The sequence below is a fragment of the Oncorhynchus masou genome, chromosome 27 (genome assembly GCF_036934945.1).
Source record: "Oncorhynchus masou masou isolate Uvic2021 chromosome 27, UVic_Omas_1.1, whole genome shotgun sequence".
NCBI classification, from domain to species: Eukaryota; Metazoa; Chordata; class Actinopteri; order Salmoniformes; family Salmonidae; genus Oncorhynchus; species Oncorhynchus masou.
Window position 1 is genome coordinate 38,668,008 of NC_088238.1, and position 18,591 is coordinate 38,686,598.

General features: G+C 43.8%; 1 protein-coding gene across 1 annotated transcript in view; it reads right to left on the reverse strand.

The window, feature by feature from the left end:
* Window positions 1-18,591, reverse strand: part of LOC135516103 (collagen alpha-5(IV) chain-like) — a 90,251-nt gene that overhangs the window by 37,016 nt on the left and 34,644 nt on the right. Inside the window, 20 exon segments of the mRNA XM_064940143.1 lie at window positions 179-249; window positions 548-637; window positions 860-1,147; window positions 2,343-2,436; window positions 2,668-2,709; window positions 2,995-3,048; window positions 3,903-4,004; window positions 6,452-6,505; window positions 7,292-7,384; window positions 7,728-7,769; window positions 8,042-8,077; window positions 8,833-8,895; window positions 9,324-9,404; window positions 9,616-9,642; window positions 9,986-10,039; window positions 10,243-10,305; window positions 10,688-10,732; window positions 10,961-11,005; window positions 11,123-11,212; window positions 11,594-11,653. Coding sequence (XP_064796215.1) covers window positions 179-249; window positions 548-637; window positions 860-1,147; window positions 2,343-2,436; window positions 2,668-2,709; window positions 2,995-3,048; window positions 3,903-4,004; window positions 6,452-6,505; window positions 7,292-7,384; window positions 7,728-7,769; window positions 8,042-8,077; window positions 8,833-8,895; window positions 9,324-9,404; window positions 9,616-9,642; window positions 9,986-10,039; window positions 10,243-10,305; window positions 10,688-10,732; window positions 10,961-11,005; window positions 11,123-11,212; window positions 11,594-11,653 — 1,494 coding nt within the window.

Genomic DNA, 18,591 nt, shown 5'->3' on the forward strand with positions numbered 1-18,591 from the left:
TAATCCTGGATTAAAAAGCATTTTCAATGGAGATTATTGTTTAATAGTCCTGAACTCGGCTTAATCTGTGTCTGGGAAACCGGCTCCAAGTAAGTCGGTCTGTAGGTTACTATAAAGTTGTGTAGACACAGCTTCAAACCAGTTTCAAACCAGGAAGTGACAAACAGGAAGTACTTACAGAAGAACCTGAGGGCCCTGGGCCACCTGGATATCCTCTGTCACCTTTAGCCCCTGGTCCTCCTGGTCCACCTGAGAGCGGGAGGAGAGAGGAGACAGGGGGGAGAGAGAGGTAAAAGGAGAGAATGATGAGAGAGAGGTGTTGTGTACAGCATTGTGTTACGGTGGCCTGCACATTGCGAAATCAGGTGCGTGTTTTCTCCTCTTTACTCTGTCTTATTCCCTACCAGGTGAGGATATTCCAGGTCGCAATTGTAAATAAGAACCTGTTCTCAACTTGCCTACCTGGTTAAATAAAGGTGAAATGAAAAATACATTTTAAAAAACAGGGAGGGAAACAGATGACCAGGTGAGAGAGGTGCAGTCTTACCTGGGAACCCGGGAGGGCCGGGAGGGCCTGGTGCTCCAGGGATGGAGTTCCCACGTGAGAAACAGTTCACACAGGTTTCTCCCTTGTCACCTGAGAGAGACAGACAAGTAAGTAAGTAGGTAGCTAAGGGGAAAGACAGACATAGAAGCCAGTTGGGATCATTTCAATGACACATTTGTTCATTCAGGAGCGTTGGGCCAGCCACGGTAACGTAACATAACAATGTCTCTCTCATGACAATACTCTGGAAGTATACAACAGAGAACACACACAAAAAAAAACATACTCTCTCTTTCTCTCTCTCCGACCCACCTTTCTGTCCAGTCTCTCCTTGAAACCCTCTGTCTCCTTGTTGTCCTGGTAAGCCGGGGGCCCCTTCTAGACAGTTACCGCCCCCTGTGGAGACCCCTGCGGCCCCGGGAGGGCCTGGTGGTCCCTGAAGCCCAGGGGTCCCATTTCGCCCTGGGGGCCCAGGGAGGGAGATGCCTGGCTGGCCCTCATCTCCCTTCTGGCCCCTCTCTCCTGGGAAGCCTGGGGAACCGGGTTGGCCTACACCTCCAGTACCTGGGGTTCCTGGTTGGCCTGGAGGACCTGAGAGACCTGGGGAGGACAGGGTCAAAGGTCACCATGAAAACTGGGTTATGCTCTGTATTCACCAAGCCTCTTAAAGTAGCAGTGCTGATCTAGGAACAGGTCCTCCGTGTTCATATAATCGTATTCCTTATGATCTAAACATCTAAAACTGATACTGGATCAGCTCTGAGTAGCTTTATGAATATAGGTGGGTCGTTAAACTAATTCCGTGCCTTTTCGAGAAGTGTAACTTGATAAAAACAAAAGAAAACTTTGGATTTCAACAAATTGTAATATTCTGTCATAAAGAGCACATGTTCAACTTCATAAAAAAAAAATGTTTTCCCAACCCAAGAAGTTAAATGACAAAATGACAAAGTGCCTATTAAGTGTCAAATAAAGTAAGAGGTTTGACTGTAACAGGGTTAAATCCTCCTAAATCAGCAATAAATCCCCCTGTGACTGTGTTGAATGGAAGCTTGTTGTGTGCAACAGGAAGTGGTATTTGAATGCAAGCTTCACAAATAAAATGACATTGTTAAAACATTTCTAGCCTTTTTATTTATGGGTAACAGGGTTGATGTGTTATGCTTGACCCGCACAGTTTTCCACCACAAAACACCAGAAAATAGCCAAAAAGAATAGAACCTGCTCACCTGCTTTAAAAAAAGCATTATATACATATAAAAAAAAAAAAAAATATATATATATATATAGTATTTAAAAATATATATATATATATATATATATATATATATATATATATATATATAAAGGAAGGAATATTCACCTTTAAATGAGGGACAGATGGAAATGATTCACTAATCACACAAAATAAATTATAATCTTCGGAAATGAATTTGTCAATGAAATAACTAGGGCTTTACAATGATGGTGGGTTTAGGTGGGTTTAAATCTTCCTAGAAGTAACACAGTGTTGACGGTGGGACATGTCAAAATGTGGAATTTGGGCACATTAGCAAACCATTATTCATAATAAAAATCTGATGTATGGAATTCTCCATGTGGTCCACATGAAAGGGCACGTCATTTAATATAAAACACTTTTAAAATTCAACATTGGGGCACAATTTCTACTTAAAGTATCAGAGGAATGCAAAAGGTCCTCATTTCGTGGAATGACCCAGGCCCCGATTGCACTCTTTACAGCATGTGTCCACTGCAAATCAAGTCCTATCTCCTGTTGGGTAGAGTTACGTACCAGGTTGTCCTCTGTCTCCTTTCCTTCCTGATGACCCGGGGAAACCAGGCTCTCCTTTTGGTCCCACACGTGCTCCTGTCTGACCATTAATCACCTGGTAGAGTAATGGGATAGAAAGGTTACTCTTGCAATCTTATGGTTGTAGTGGAATATTACAGGATGCAGGGGTGAGAGCAGGTTACACTGCCAATGTCAGGGTTACATTGCCATCTAGTGGACAATGTCTAAAACTACGGGAGGCCACCATCTGCCCACGAATGTAATAAGAGAAGGATGCTTGTGATACAGCTGAATGAGTAGATGCATAGATTGTTTGATATCTCACCACGCCCGGAGGTCCAGGGTATCCACGGTCACCTTTGTCCCCCTGGGAGAGAAACAGATAGAGAGTGAGAGAGATGGATGGATGGGATGAGTAAGAGAAGAGATGGCGGAAGACACGTAGAAGGGTGAATCAGCGAGGTGTGTGTGTGGGGGGGGGGGGGGGTTGCCTTAGCTGACATCCATGTCATCGGCGCCCGGGGAGCAGTTGTTGTTGGGGGTTACTGGCCCAACGCTCCTACCCACCAGGCTACTGCCGCCCCCAACCGTTCATGTGTTTGTAGATCTAGTTTATTGTACGGTGTAAAATAGCATCAGAGGCCAAACTCACCCTGTCACCATCCCGACCTGGCAGACCTGGGCCACCTAGGTCTCCTTTACTACCCTGAGAGAGAGAGAGAGAGAGGGGAGAGAGAGAGAGAGAATGAGAGTGAGAGTGAGAGAGTGAGAGAGACAGAGAGAGCAAGAGAGAGAGAGAGAGAGAGAGAGAGAGAGAGATTAGATAATGACATTTGAAATGTCTTTATTCCTTTGACATTTTTGTGAGTGCTTACAGTTCCTTTCTGATTGATTTCACTTTTCTTTATTATCTATTTGTATCTATCTATTTGTTTACCATGTCAATAGAGCCATTTGAATTGAATAGAGAGAGAGAGAGAGAGAGAGAGAGAGAGAAAGAGAGAGACAGGGAGAGGGAGCGATAGAGAGAGAGTGAGATAGAGAGCGAGGTAGGGAGGTAGAGAGACAGGGAGAATAAGAGAGTGAGAGAAAGATAGAGAAAGAATGAAAGATAAAGAAAGAAAGAAAGAACGAAAGAAAGAAAGAGAGAACGAGAGAGTCATTATCTCAGAATGTCATTAGCTCACTTCTCTTTAGCAAATCAAATCAAAGTGTATTGGTCACGTACACAGTTTAGCAGATGTTATAACGGGTGCAACCGAAATGCGTGTGTTACTAGCTCTTAACAGTGCAGTCAAATGTACACAAATAAATAAATACATTTCAGAACAAATCCAACTAACAACCCAAATAACTCTAACAGTAATACAAACGCAATCTAGCAATAGTGGCCTTGTCAGTCATGCAAAAAATAAAACTATCTGAATCTGAGAGAGAAAGAGGCAGAGGTAGATGTTGACAGATCATTCACTTACAGCATACAGACAGACAGACAGCTGGCTATAAGAACCATAGAAATAGAATGTCTAGAATCATTGTAGCTCTGTGGGCAGAACTCACAGGGAATCCAGCAGGACCTGGGTCGCCATCTTTCCCCGGTTTGCCACGTTTGCCTGCTTCTCCAGGCTCTCCTTTCTCTCCCTTCGAACCTCCAGATACACCCTACAAAACCCAACATCGGATCGTTATCATACACACACACTACTATAGACTGATTGATTTGATTGAGTTGTTATTATAGGGTCTTGCATTATTCAGATACCTAGCTCACTGAGCAGAGAACATCGTTTTTAAAATGTTTAATGTGCCAAAATATACAGTATTTTGCAGGTGTATAGGCGACGTAGATACACTACATGGCCAAAGGTATGTGGACAGCAGCTCGTCAAACATCTCGTTCCAAAATCATGGGCATTAATATGGAGTCGGTCTTGCTTCCATTCAGCCACAAGAACACTGATGTTGGGCGATTGGGCCTGGCCCGCAGTCTGTGTTCCAATTCCTCCCAAAGGTGTTCGACGGGGTTGAGGTCAGGGCTCTGTGAAGGCCAATCAAGTTCTTCAACACACACAGATCTTGACAACCAATTTTCTGTATTGACCTCGCTTTGTGAACGGGGCCATTGTCAGGCTGAAACAGGAAAGGGCCACAAAGTTGGAAGCAGAGAATCACCTGGAATGTCATTGTATGCTGTAGCGTTAAGATTTCCCTTTACTAGAACTAAGGGGCCTAGCACAAACCATGAAAAACAGCCCCAGACCATTAGTCCTCCTCCACCAAACATTACAGTTGGCACTATGCATTCGGACTGGTAGCGTCCTCCTGGCATCCACCAAACCCAGATTCGTCCGTCAGACTCCAGATGGTGAAGCGTTATTCATCACTCCAGAGAACACGCTTCCACTGCTCCGAGTCCAATGGAGGCGAGCTTTACACCACTCCAGCTGGCGCTTGGCATTGCGCATGGTGATCTTAGGCTTGTGTGCGGCTGCACGGCCATGGAAACCCATTCATGAAGCTCCCCTCAAACAGTTCTTGTGCTTGACTTTGCTTCCAGAGGCAGTTTGGAACTCGGTAGTGAGTGTTGCAACCCGAGGACAGACAATTTTTTTTACGTGCAACACGCTTTAGCACTCGATGGTTCCGTCCTGTGAGCTTGTGTGGCCTGTCACTTCACGGCTGAGCCGTTGTTGCTGCTAGACATTTCCACTTCACAATAACAGCGCTTACAGTTGACCAGGGCAGCTCTAGCGGGGCAGAAATTTGACGAACTGACTTGTTGGAAAGGTGGCATCCTACAGTATGACGGTGCCACTTTGAAAGTCACTAAGCTCTTCAGTACGGGCCATTCCACTGCCGATGTTTATTTATGGAGATTGCATGGCTGTCTGCTCGATTTTATACACCTATCAGCAACGGTGTGGCTGAAATAGCCGAATCGACTAATTTTAAGGGGTGTCCACATACTTTTGTCATGTAGTGTATATAGAACGATAGTTTGTGACAAGATACCTATAGTATGATAGATACTGAGTGAAAACATAGATATAGAGTGGTATAGATACTGAGTGAAACATAGATACAGTGCATATCATACTGTAAGTATTCACCCCCTTGGATTTCTTCACATTTTGTTGCATTACAATGTGGGATTGACATGGATTATTGTGATAAAAATGTACACTTGATCTACACAAAATAACTCATAATATCAAAGTGAAAAGAAAATTCTAGAAAGAAATACAATAATAAAATATCTTGGTTATACAAGTATTCACCTCCTTTTTTACGCCAATCCTAAATAACTTCAGGAGTCCGAATTTGCTTAACAAACCATATAATAAGTTGCAATGGCTTTTGAATGACTACCCCATCTCTGTACCCCACACAGCAATGATCTGTAAGGTCCCTCAGCCGAGTAGTGTATTTCAAGAACAGATTCAACTACAAAGACAAGGGGGCTTTTCCAATGCCTCACAAAGAAGGGCACCGATTGGTTAAAAAAACAACAACAAAAAAAGCAGACACTGAATATCCATATCCATAGGAGATAACTGAGGATGGATCAACAGCATTGTAGTAACTCCACAATACTGACCTGAATGATAGAGTAAAAAAAACTAAGCCTGTACGGAATCCAAATGTTCCCAAACATGCATCCTTTTCGCAACAAGGCACGAAAGACTCAGGACGGCGAATACTTATCTAATCAGGATATACCGATTGAATGTTTCTTTTCTTTCTTCCCTTACTTTAACAAATTCCAATGAAATCCATTTTAATAACCACTTTGTAACACAATAGAAATGTGAAGAAATCCAAAGGGGACGATCACTTATGATATGCCCTGTATATAGAATTCTCGATGGTGAGTGGAAACATAGATACACCAGTGGAGGCTGCTGAGGGGAGGACGGGTCATAATAATGTCCGGAACGGAGCGAATGGAATGGCATCAAATACCTGGAAACCAGTGTGCTTGACGTATTTGATACCATTCCACTGATTCCGCTCCTGTCATTACCACGAGCCCGTCCTCCCCAATGAAGGTGCCACCGACCCCCTGTGAGATATACAGTATGGTATGATGGATAGTGAGTGATACTCACAGGGGGACCAGGATAACCAGGATCACCGGCTGGACCAGGTAAACCTTGATCACCCTGGAAACGAAGAAGGAAATAACAACAACCAATTGTAAAAAAAAAACAAAAAAAAACAGGAACTATTGTTAATTCAGTTTTCATAAATAGTTAAGAATGTGGACATCATGTCAAAAGGGTTCAAATCAGACATTTGAAATAAATCAGCAAAATATGAATTGAAAACAATACCTTTCTCAATTAAATGCTAAACGATAGGTGGGGTATATGAAGTTGGACTACCCAGTAATATAGGACAATGGAAGTTCTCATAAAGAGGCTCAATGCCACCATCTAGTGGTCATTGTGAGAGTAGCAGTTCCAGGAAACTAAAAGGCATGGTGGTGCTGTCAACGGGAGGCGACACATGTCAGAACACTAGGGCCAGTCGGGCTACCCCGACCTTAAACTAAGACCAAAAAGCTCAGTTTGCTTCCCATTCATTTTTACAATACAGTCCATTTTGACTTTGCAGCTGGCCCATAGCTGGAAATCGCTCAGTTCTGTCTCCAGGACAAGACGGCATCCAGTTGCAGCCAAACAGGAGCACACTCATGGCTGGCAGTTTACATTACATGTCATAACAGGAACGACAAAACCACTATTGATGTTCTACAAGATCTACAAATGACAATAAAAGAAATAGGAAAAGGGAAAGGGGTAGACTGGTCCATTTTGAATGATGACGCAGAAGATACTAACTTTATAGAGATCCTAATAATTCCGTGATTCCAGGGAGTTTCTGAGGTCAACGAAATGGAAGGGATTCCTGATTAATAAGGGACAATGTGAAATGTAGAACATTACTTTCTCTCCTCTCTGGATCTCTAACTCTGTGGGTCTCTTCTGCTCCCCGACCTGTCCAGGTGGACCGGGAGGACCCTGCAGACCTGGATCCCCCTACACACACACGCACGCACACGCACACACACACACACACACACACACACACACACACACACACACACACACACACACACACACACACACACACACACACACACACACGCACACGCACGCACACACACACACACACACACACACACACACACACACACACACACACACACACACACACACACACACACACACAGGCACGCACACACGCACACACACACACACAGGCACGCACACACAGGCACGCACACACAGGCACGCACACACACACAAACTCATCAGTATTCAGTATTCAGTGCAAATCGTTACCACCCATTGACGACAGTCTTTCTCTTGCTGATCCTACCTTGTCTCCTTTGGGACCTTGGAAGTTCAATCCCATGTTACCCTATAGTAGAAGAACACCAAGACAAACACATGTATTACTTTTTAGGGCGTATCACACTCCCCCTGAAACACCAACGGAGAGTGGGGTCACGGCCAGAGATCAGCCATTAATGACGGCAACTCTGGTGCAATTAGGGTTAAGTGCCTTGCAGATCGACAGATTTTTCACTTAGTCACCTAGTCGCTCTAACCGCTGGGCTACCTACCGTGTGTGTGTGTGTGTGTGCACGCGTGTGTGTGTGTGTGTGTAATTCAGGGTATAAAGCAACTAACCTTAGGACCGGGTGGACCAGGAGGCCCGGAACGACCCTACAAAACAACACACAACACTTTATTAACAACACAAAAAAACATTATTAGCAACAACACACACAACTTTATTCACAGCGTACGGTAAACTGTATAACTATTGATAGTACAATAAAACATTATTACTCCCTTAACTACATTGGATACGTTCTTATATTGATCTGTGAGACTTCAGATCACAAACACACTACTGGATGTCACAACAGGTCTGAGGACAGTTTGACTGACTGTCCCTCAGAACATAACGTTTGGAACAGGACTGGGACCAGTTTGACTGTGTAAAGTCCCTCAGAACATGTTTGGAACAGGACTGGGACCAGTTTGACTGTGTAAAGTCCCTCAGAACATAATGTTTGTAACAGGTCTGGGACCAGTTTGACTGTGCAAAATCCCTCAGAACATAACGTTTGTAACAGGTCTGTGACCGGTTCGACTGTGTAAAGTCCCTCAGAACATAACGTTTGTAACAGGTCTGTGACCGGTTCGACTGTGTAAAGTCCCTCAGAACATAATGGACAAGTGGCATTTGTAGTTAAGATGATTTGGTACTTTCAGGGTTTTCTTAAACTATGAGGCGGGAACCAAAGTGTGCCCTGGGCATGTGAAACGTAGGTCACATGTTACGAGAACTATATTTGCACCCTATTTCTTCTTAAATTAGATCGTTGTATGATGACTTGGGTCATGGGAGGAAGTTCAATATCTCATTTGGGTCTCGAACTGAAAAGGTTGTCAGAACCCCTGTATCAGTGTACCTCATAACCTCTGGGGCCAGGTGGACCGACAGGGCCCGACAATCCTGCAGGGCCGGGGTTACCCTAGAAACAAGACGGACACCACAAACGTTACCCACAGAGCTACGTGTTGAAACGGTTTTACATGACATCTCTTACACAGGAGGTCGGTGGGAGGACGGGCTCGTGGTAACGCCTGGAGCGGAATGAGTCGAACGCCATCAAAAACATCTAGCACACGGTTGCATGCTACTCCATTCGCTCCGGTCCAGATGTTATTAGGAGCCGTCCTCCCCTCAGCAGCCTCCACGGATCTCTCATAATGATTTACCATTCCATTTGATTGGTTCTGATCATCCAAATACGAGCAATATATTACATTAGATTACCATTTCACGAGAAAAAAAATCGCTAGACAAGGTCTACAGATTTTTTATTTTTTAAATGTCCCTTTAAAAAAATAAAATAAGTTAAGTTCAAAGTGGTTCAATGGTTCTATATAGAGTACTCACGGGGACTCCAGGCAAACCTGGTAGGCCTACACCTCCTTTCTGTCCGAAGCGGTCATTGGAGATGACATCGCCTAGGTCTCCCTGGAGAGGGACACCAGGAAGAGGTTCGACAGGAACACATCACACAGGTACTAGCTACAGAACTAGAGCTACTCGCACAGCTCCACAGACAGACAGGCCTGGTGAATGTACAGGTGTTTTTTTCATCTCACGATAACAATGTACAGGTGTTTTCTTTTTATAAATCTAACGATAACAACCGCTGAGAACAGTGCGGGAAAAGTATAGTAACCTTTTGTCCCGGCAGACCAGGTGGACCCTGCAAACGAGCAGAGAGAAAATGAATACATTTCAAAGTCTCGTTTAGTTCCCCTTTCCAAGTTTCCACACAGAGAAATGACAAGGTGCACCTGTGTATCTATATTTCATACAGGTTCAGTCAGTTAAGAACAAATTCTTATTTACAACAACGCCCTATCATGAGGCAAGAGCAGCAAGTACGACACGCAAATAGGTGAAACAATATCATACAAAGAACAGTCAAAGACATATGCAGAGTCAGTAAAACGTTCAGTAATATGCAGCATTGAAGAGGACAGGGGGGGGGGAATGGATGTAGGTGCATGAGAGGACAGAGAAGTGTGTACGTGTGTGTGACCCACCGATCGGCCCTCCAGTCCGGGGAATCCTGGACTTCCAGGGAATCCTCTCTCACCCTAAGAAGAGACACAATCCACCCTTTCATTTCGCATCAACAGTCTCCAGCCCATAGGTTAACTTTTCCAATATGCTGCCATCTAGTGGCCAGGTGTGATAGACCACTTAGGCCAGTTTCAGTCCAGATTCATGAGAACCCAGGTTCCCTCAGGACTCGACAGAGTTGTATGGCTGTCAGTCAGTAGTAACCATAATAACCTACCTTGGTCCCGTTGCAGCCTGCAGTTCCCCTTGGGCCCGGGGGCCCGTCCTGTCCTGGGAGACCCTAGAAGAGAACACACAGGGGACAACAGGAAGTCAAACATCAGACAGGGACTCCGTGGTGACAATCCATACTGGATATCAGGCCGGGTCAAAAACAACCAGAGAAAGTTCAGTATACGTTCCATCATGGCAACATCTCAATTCTCCACCCTTTTCCAGAAGTGTGCACTAGCACACATCCCGTCATTCATTTAAAAGTTAGTGTAAGCATTGGCTGGGACAAAACATTTTTTCCTCTCTTGGCTGGAGAAAAATGCATGCGAGAAAGTGTGCAATTGGACACGGCCAGAGAATGGAGCATAACCGGGACTCATCTCTGTACCAGAGGGGATGCAGACGGGCTCTCTATAATACGTGAGAACTGGGAATGGTTGGGAACTTACTGGAATTCCTGGTGTTCCTGGGAACCCGGGCAGTCCAGGAGGTCCCTGTGGGAATAACGAGGAAGATAAATTAACAACATAAGTTAGGATGACTTTGTGTAATGAGGCATTCAATTCAGAAACAGCTATGGAGCTTCTGTTTTATTGGAGTGAAACAAGGACCTCTGATGGACAGGGGGAAGTACTACACTCCAGGATGGTGTACACTGAAAATGGAAATATTACAGACAGAAGTGTGGGACTTTGTCAAGTTAATAAATCTGGGTCACTCACCCTAATTCCTTTTGGACCGGATGGCCCTGAAGGTCCGTCACCCCCCTGAGAGAGAGGAAGACAGAGGGGGAGAGGAGGGAAGTAAAGGATTAGTTTTCAAGTTCCCAGATAAAGTCAGGTGTTATGTTGCTCCTACAACAAGATCCAGGAAGCAGCCCCTACCTTCTCTCCCCTGCCTCCGATTGGCCCCTCAGGTCCGGGGAACCCTGGTACGCCTGGCTGACCCTGTAGCCCTGGGAAACCCCTCTCGCCCTGTGGAACATAGAACATGGAACATCATGCATAGAACATCACACGTAGAACATCACACGTAGAACATTACACATATAACATTACACGTAGAACATTACACGTAGAACATTACACGTAGAACATCACACATCACACATAGAACATCACACGTAGAACATTACACGTAGAACATCACACATAGAACATCACACGTAGAACATCACACGTAGAACATTACACATAGAACATCACACATAGAACACACAGTTCTAACAAACTCTTCTTAACTGCAGATAGCACACAGACAAAAGAGTCATTACAAATCAAACAATGAAATAATGTGTCATGTTATGGTTGTTTTCTACAGTAGGTCATTACTGTAGGTGTGTGTTTCACACTCACCTTGCCTCCTTTTACCCCGCTGCAGTCACACTTTGATCCCGCTGCACAGCCATGACAGGCCTGTAGGATGGGGAGAGATGAGAGAGATAAGAGAGAGATGAGAGAGGTAAGAGAGAGATGAGAGAGAGATGAGAGAGGTAAGAGAGAGAGGGAGAGGTGAGAGGTGAGAGAGGTGAGAGAGGTGAGAGAGAGAGAGAGAGAGGTGAGAGAGGAGAGAGAGAGAGAGGTGAGAGAGAGAGAGAGAGAGAGAGAGAGAGAGGTGAGAGAGATGAGAGAGGAGAGAGAGAGAGAGAGAGCGAGAGAGAGAGAGAGAGGGAGGGAGAACACACACAACATCAAGCTGCCAAAGTGAGCCCCCGACGTCTACGAGGACCGTGTGCTCTCGCTCTCCGTGGCCAACGTGAGTAAGTAATTTAGTTCACAGTTGTCTTAAACACAGTCAGAGATTTCCGTCTGTTTTGAATGCGGCATCTGTCTGGACTAGTACGAACATTACAGAGTAAAACATTTTTTAGGTAAAAAAAATCTGAAACCGGAAATGCTCACATAGGACCAAACAATGACGGGTGGATCCACACATGAAACAAAAAGACACCTCAAAACGAAATACAAGGAACATTTATTTTAAAATAACAAATATAATGGTAATTTAATTTAAATTAGGACAAAACATATGCTAATATTATTATGTCAATAAAATATCAGAATGGATTGTCACCCGCCAAAATGCCACAAGGCCAGACAGATTGACTACTTCAATCAATCATCTAACCAAACCTACATGTACATAGTACTTCAATCAATCACCTGACCAAACCTACATGTACATAGTACTTCAATCAATCACCTGACCAAACCTACATGTACATAGTACTTCAATCAATCACCTGACCAAACCTACATGTACATAGTACTTCAATCAATCACCTAACCAAACCTACATGTACATAGTACTTCAATCAATCACCTGACCAAACCTACATGTACATAGTACTTTAATCAATCACCTGACCAAACCTACATGTACATATTACTTCAATCAATCACCTAACCAAACCTACATGTACATAGTACTTCAATCAATCACCTAACCAAACCTACATGTACATAGTACTTCAATCAATCATCTAACCAAACCTACATGTACATATTACTTCAATCAATCACCTAACCAAACCTACATGTACATAGTACTTCAATCAATCACCTGACCAAACCTACATGTACATTGTATTTCAATCAATCACCTGACCAAACCTACATGTACATAGTACTTCAATCAATCATCTAACCAAACCTACATGTACATAGTACTTCAATCAATCATCTAACCAAACCTACATGTACATATTACTTCAATCAATCACCTAACCAAACCTACATGTACATAGTACTTCAATCAATCATCTAACCAAACCTACATGTACATATTACTTCAATCAATCACCTAACCAAACCTACATGTACATAGTACTTCAATCAATCACCTAACCAAACCTACATGTACATAGTACTTCAATCAATCACCTAACCAAACCTACATGTACATAGTACTTCAATCAATCAATCACCTAACCAAACATACATGTACATAGTACTTCAATCAATCAATCACCTAACCAAACCTACATGTACATAGTACTTCAATCAATCACCTAACCAAACCTACATGTACATAGTACTTCAATCAATCACCTAACCAAACCTACATGTACATAGTACTTCAATCAATCAATCACCTAACCAAACATACATGTACATAGTACTTCAATCAATCAATCACCTAACCAAACCTACATGTACATAGTACTTCAATCAATCAATCACCTAACCAAACCTACATGTACTGTACATATTACTTCAATCAATCACCCCAAGTAGCTCGTACCCCAGTACACTGACTCGGTACTGCATATGGCCTCGTTATTGTTATGTTATTGTGTTATTATATTGTATTACTATTACATTTTTGATCTACTTGGACATTTTCATAACTTTGAACTGTATTGTTGGGAAAGTGCTTGTAAGTGAGCATTTTGCGGTAAAGTCTACAGTTGCTGTATTCGGCGCACGTGACAGTGGCTGCTGCCAACACACTGACTCAACTCCAGCCACTTTAATAATGGGAATTGATGGGAAATGTAAAATATATCACTAGCCACTTTAAACAATGCTACCTAAAATAATATTTACATACCCTACATCATTCATCTCATATGTATACGTATATACTGTACTCTATATCATCTACTGCATCTTTACATGTATCACTAGCCACTTTTAACTATGCCACTTTGTTTACATACTCATCTCATATGTATGTACTGTACTCAATACCATCTACTGTATCTTGCCTATGCCGCTCTGTACCATCACTCATTCATATATCTTTATGTACATATTCTTTATCCCCTTACACTTGTGTCTATAAGGTAGTAATTTTGGAATTGTTAGCTAGATTACTTGTTGGTTATTACTGCATTGTCGGAACTAGAAGCACAAGCACTTGGCTACACTCGCATTAACATCTGCTAACCATGTGTATGTGACAAATACATTTGATTTGATACAATGTCCCATGTAGAAGCTTGGGCCTACCATTCATCTCTCTCTCTCTCTGTACACATTCTAAATAAGTAATGATCTCTAGCCTGGGTATCCAGTGAGCCGTAGACAATAAGGGAAAGAGGGCAGGGCCTTCACAGACATAGCAGATCCTTTATCTCAACAGTACTGTAGGTCTTGAGACCTAACCTCTACCATCAGGGAACCCCTCTCCCTAGTTTAAGCTTGTTTTGGTACTCTTTTCTGGGTTTCCAATTACCTTCGTCTGGGTCTGGCTAAGGTCTGGGTTAGACACCTTGGTCCGGACCTAGAGTGTCTCTGGGCACTGGTCAGCTCTGTCAGTCTAGATAACTCTTGACATTCCTGCCCCGCGTCCTATTTGTTTAATATCCTGCCTGGCATACATGCAGGGCAGAGCAGTCCAGTACCTGCCTGGCACTGTGTCAACACACATGGAAACACTTAATCAACAGCTAGGATGCCTCTCTCCTCCCTCTCCTCCCTCATTCCCTCTGTATCCATCCGTCTCCCTCCAACCTCTGTCTGTCAGACCATTCGTCTCCCTCCCTCGGTGTGTGTGTGTGTGTGTGTGTGTGCTGTGATTAGTCTTTTTGACTAGTGCTGGGCGATTAGTGCTTTTTGAGGACCCCTTCTGAAAAAACCTACACTCGTCTTCAAGAGAGCCCCTCCGATGTCAACAACTACAGACCAGTATCCCTTCTTTCTTTTCTCTCCAAAACTCTTGAACGTGCCGTCCTTGGCCAGCTCTCCCGCTATCTCTCTCAGAATGACCTTCTTGATCCAAATCAGTCAGGTTTCAAGACTAGTCATTCAACTGAGACTGCTCTTCTCTGTATCACGGAGGCACTCCGCACTGCTAAAGCTAACTCTCTCTCCTCTGCTCTCATCCTTCTAGACCTATCGGCTGCCTTCGATACTGTGAACCATCAGATCCTCCTCTCCACCCTTTCTGAGTTGGGCATCTCCGGCGCGGCCCACGCTTGGATTGCGTCCTACCTGACAGGTCGCTCCTACCAGGTTGCGTGGCGAGAATCTGTCTCCTCGCCACGCGCTCTCACCACTGGTGTCCCCCAGGGCTCTGTTCTAGGCCCTCTCCTATTCTCGCTATACACCAAGTCACTTGGCTCTGTCATAGCCTCACATGGTCTCTCCTATCATTGCTATGCAGACGACACACAATTAATCTTCTCCTTTCCCCCTTCTGATGACCAGGTGGCGAATCGCATCTCTGCATGTCTGGCAGACATATCAGTGTGGATGACGGATCACCACCCCAAGCTGAACCTCGGCAAGACGGAGCTGCTCTTCCTCCCGGGGAAGGACTGCCCGTTCCATGATCTCGCCATCACGGTTGACAACTCCATTGTGTCCTCCTCCCAGAGCGCTAAGAACCTTGGCGTGATCCTGGACAACACCCTGTCGTTCTCAACTAACATCAAGGCGGTGGCCCGTTCCTGTAGGTTCATGCTCTACAACATCCGCAGAGTACGACCCTGCCTCACACAGGAAGCGGCGCAAGTCCTAATCCAGGCACTTGTCATCTCCCGTCTGGATTACTGCAACTCACTGTTGGCTGGGCTCCTGCCTGTGCCATTAAACCCCTACAACTCATCCAGAACGCCGCAGCCCGTCTGGTGTTCAACCTTTCCAAGTTCTCTCACGTCACCCCGCTCCTCCGCTCTCTCCACTGGCTTCCAGTTGAAGCTCGCATCCGCTACAAGACCATGGTGCTTGCCTACGGAGCTGTGAGGGGAACGGCACCGCAGTACCTCCAGGCTCTGATCAGGCCCTACACCCAAACAAGGGCACTGCGTTCATCCACCTCTGGCCTGCTCGCCTCCCTACCACTGAGGAAGTACAGTTCCCGCTCAGCCCAGTCAAAACTGTTCGCTGCTCTGGCTCCCCAATGGTGGAACAAACTCCCTCACGACGCCAGGACAGCGGAGTCAATCACCACCTTCCAGAGACACCTGAAACCCCACCTCTTCAAGGAATACCTAGAATAGGATAAAGTAATCCTTCTCACCCCCCCCCCCCCCTTAAATGATTTAGATGCACTATTGTAAAGTGGCTGTTCCACTGGATGTCAGAAGGTGAATTCACCAATTTGTAAGTCGCTCTGGATAAGAGCGTCTGCTAAATGACTTAAATGTAATGTAATGTAATGTAATGAGTTCCATCATTAAAAAATAATCGCGGTTTTCGATTTCGGTTTCAATTATTAAATGCCTTATGTGGGTTGAATGAAGTAACAACACAGAATAAAACAAGTCCCATGATGGTAGTGACTGCCCATTACTGATTATCACTTATTAACCACAATTTATTCACATTACTTTACTTTAAATAAAATATATGAATTGTTGTGTAAATTAAATAAGGCATATTATTATGACTGAATACCAACTATGGTGAATACCAACTATGGTGAATACCAACTATGGTGAATACCAACTATGGTGAATACCAACTATGCTGAATACCAACTATGCTGAATACCAACTATGCTGAATACCAACTATGGTGAATACCAACTATGGTGAATACCAACTATGGTGAATACCAACTATGCTGAATACCAACTATGCTGAATACCAACTATGCTGAATACCAACTATGCTGAATACCAACTATGCTGAATACCAACTATGCTGAATACCAACTATGCTGAATACCAACAATCAAATCCAACTTAGATCATGTATTTTCAGGTAGATACGTCGCCAAGCAACTGCTCTCTATTCCTCTCAATCTCACATTCTCCTGTCTCTTCTCTCCATGTCTGCCCCACACTAACCTAACGTAGCAGGCGTCAAAGGAACACGCAGACCGGACAAGTAACGCAATGGATTATGGGCATTGTAGTTAATTACCTCGTTTTCTGCGATAAACTATGTCGAATATTGGCCTTTTGGAAACTACAACTCTGTACTACATCGCACAGTTCGAGCTCGATCTGATTTATCTCTAGAGAAACTGCGCCGTGTGTGTGTGTGTGTGTGTGTGTGTGTGTGTGTGTGTTACTATCCCCTGAGTGACTGTCGTAGAATGTCACTGGTGTAAATGTCAAGTGTATCAGGTTGTCAGAAGGAGAGGGAAAGGAAGAAGTGGATAGGAAGTCACAAAAAGTTCTGAGCCAACAGACTAACTCATAACACCGGGTCTGAGCTGTAATGCTGTAATGTAGCTACGACGTTATACCATCTGGCCTTCTCGACCTCCTCGTGTGTGAGGAGTCATGTTCACGACAATTTCCCTGGCAACATACTTTTCACTCTGAGTTCTATAGTAAAACTATGAATCAAGTAACAATAACGTTAAAGTGAAACGCCAAGTTCTATACGGTACGAAAGTGACACTTCCTGGATCCTCGTTTTGTAGGACAAGCAAGAACCTCAAATTTCCATTGTGAAAGTCGTGGAAACACGGCCATATAAAGATGTACAGGTAACTGCCAAAATAAAGGAAACACCAACATTAAGTGTCTTACATTTTACATTTACATTTAAGTCATTTAGGGTGTTATGCCACGAGGAGCCACCAGAACAGCTTCGATGCACCTTGACATAGATTCTACAAGTCTTATCTATGCATAGTCACTTTACCCCTACCTACATGTACCTCAATTACCTCCATTACCTCAACTAACCTGTACCTCTTAACTCGGTGCCAGTACCCTTTGTATATAGCCTCATTATAGTTATTTTGTTGTGTTTTTCCTTAAGTTTATTTAGCAAATTTGTCTTACTTACTTCATTTTTTAAAAACTCTTAAGGAAACATTTCACGGCAAGGTTGTACTCAGTGCATGTGACAAATAACATTTGATGTGTCTGGAATTTGATTGGAGGGATGTTGACACCCTTCTTCCACAAGAAATTACAAAATGGGGTGGTGGAAAATGCTGTCTCAGGCAGCGCGCCAGAATCTCCTTTAAGCGTTCAATTGGGTTGAGATCTGGTGACGCACGCACGCACGCACGCACACACACACACACTTTAAACTCCTTTATGCTCCTTTGAGACCCACCTTTCAAAGTAACTGAGATCTCTTCTTCTACCATGGTAACCAAAATAATGGGCAACTGGACATTTTTTTTTTTTTTTTTACATGACTCTAAGCATGATGGGAGTCTAATTGCCTAATTAAATCAGGAACTACACCTGTGTGGAAGCACCTGCTTCAATATACTTTGTATCCCTCATTTACTCAAGTTACCTGTATATTACAATGTACACCTATAGGTGTTTCCGAGTGAATGTACTTTTCAGCATATTTGACGGCCAAGAAGAAGCACAAAGACGAAAAGCTACAACATTTTCATTAGAACTCCTCACATGAACCACAACTCCCTCCAGCTGTATAGGTCTCACTTTTGGCAGCTTGCCGGCCTACAATTATTATTATAATATT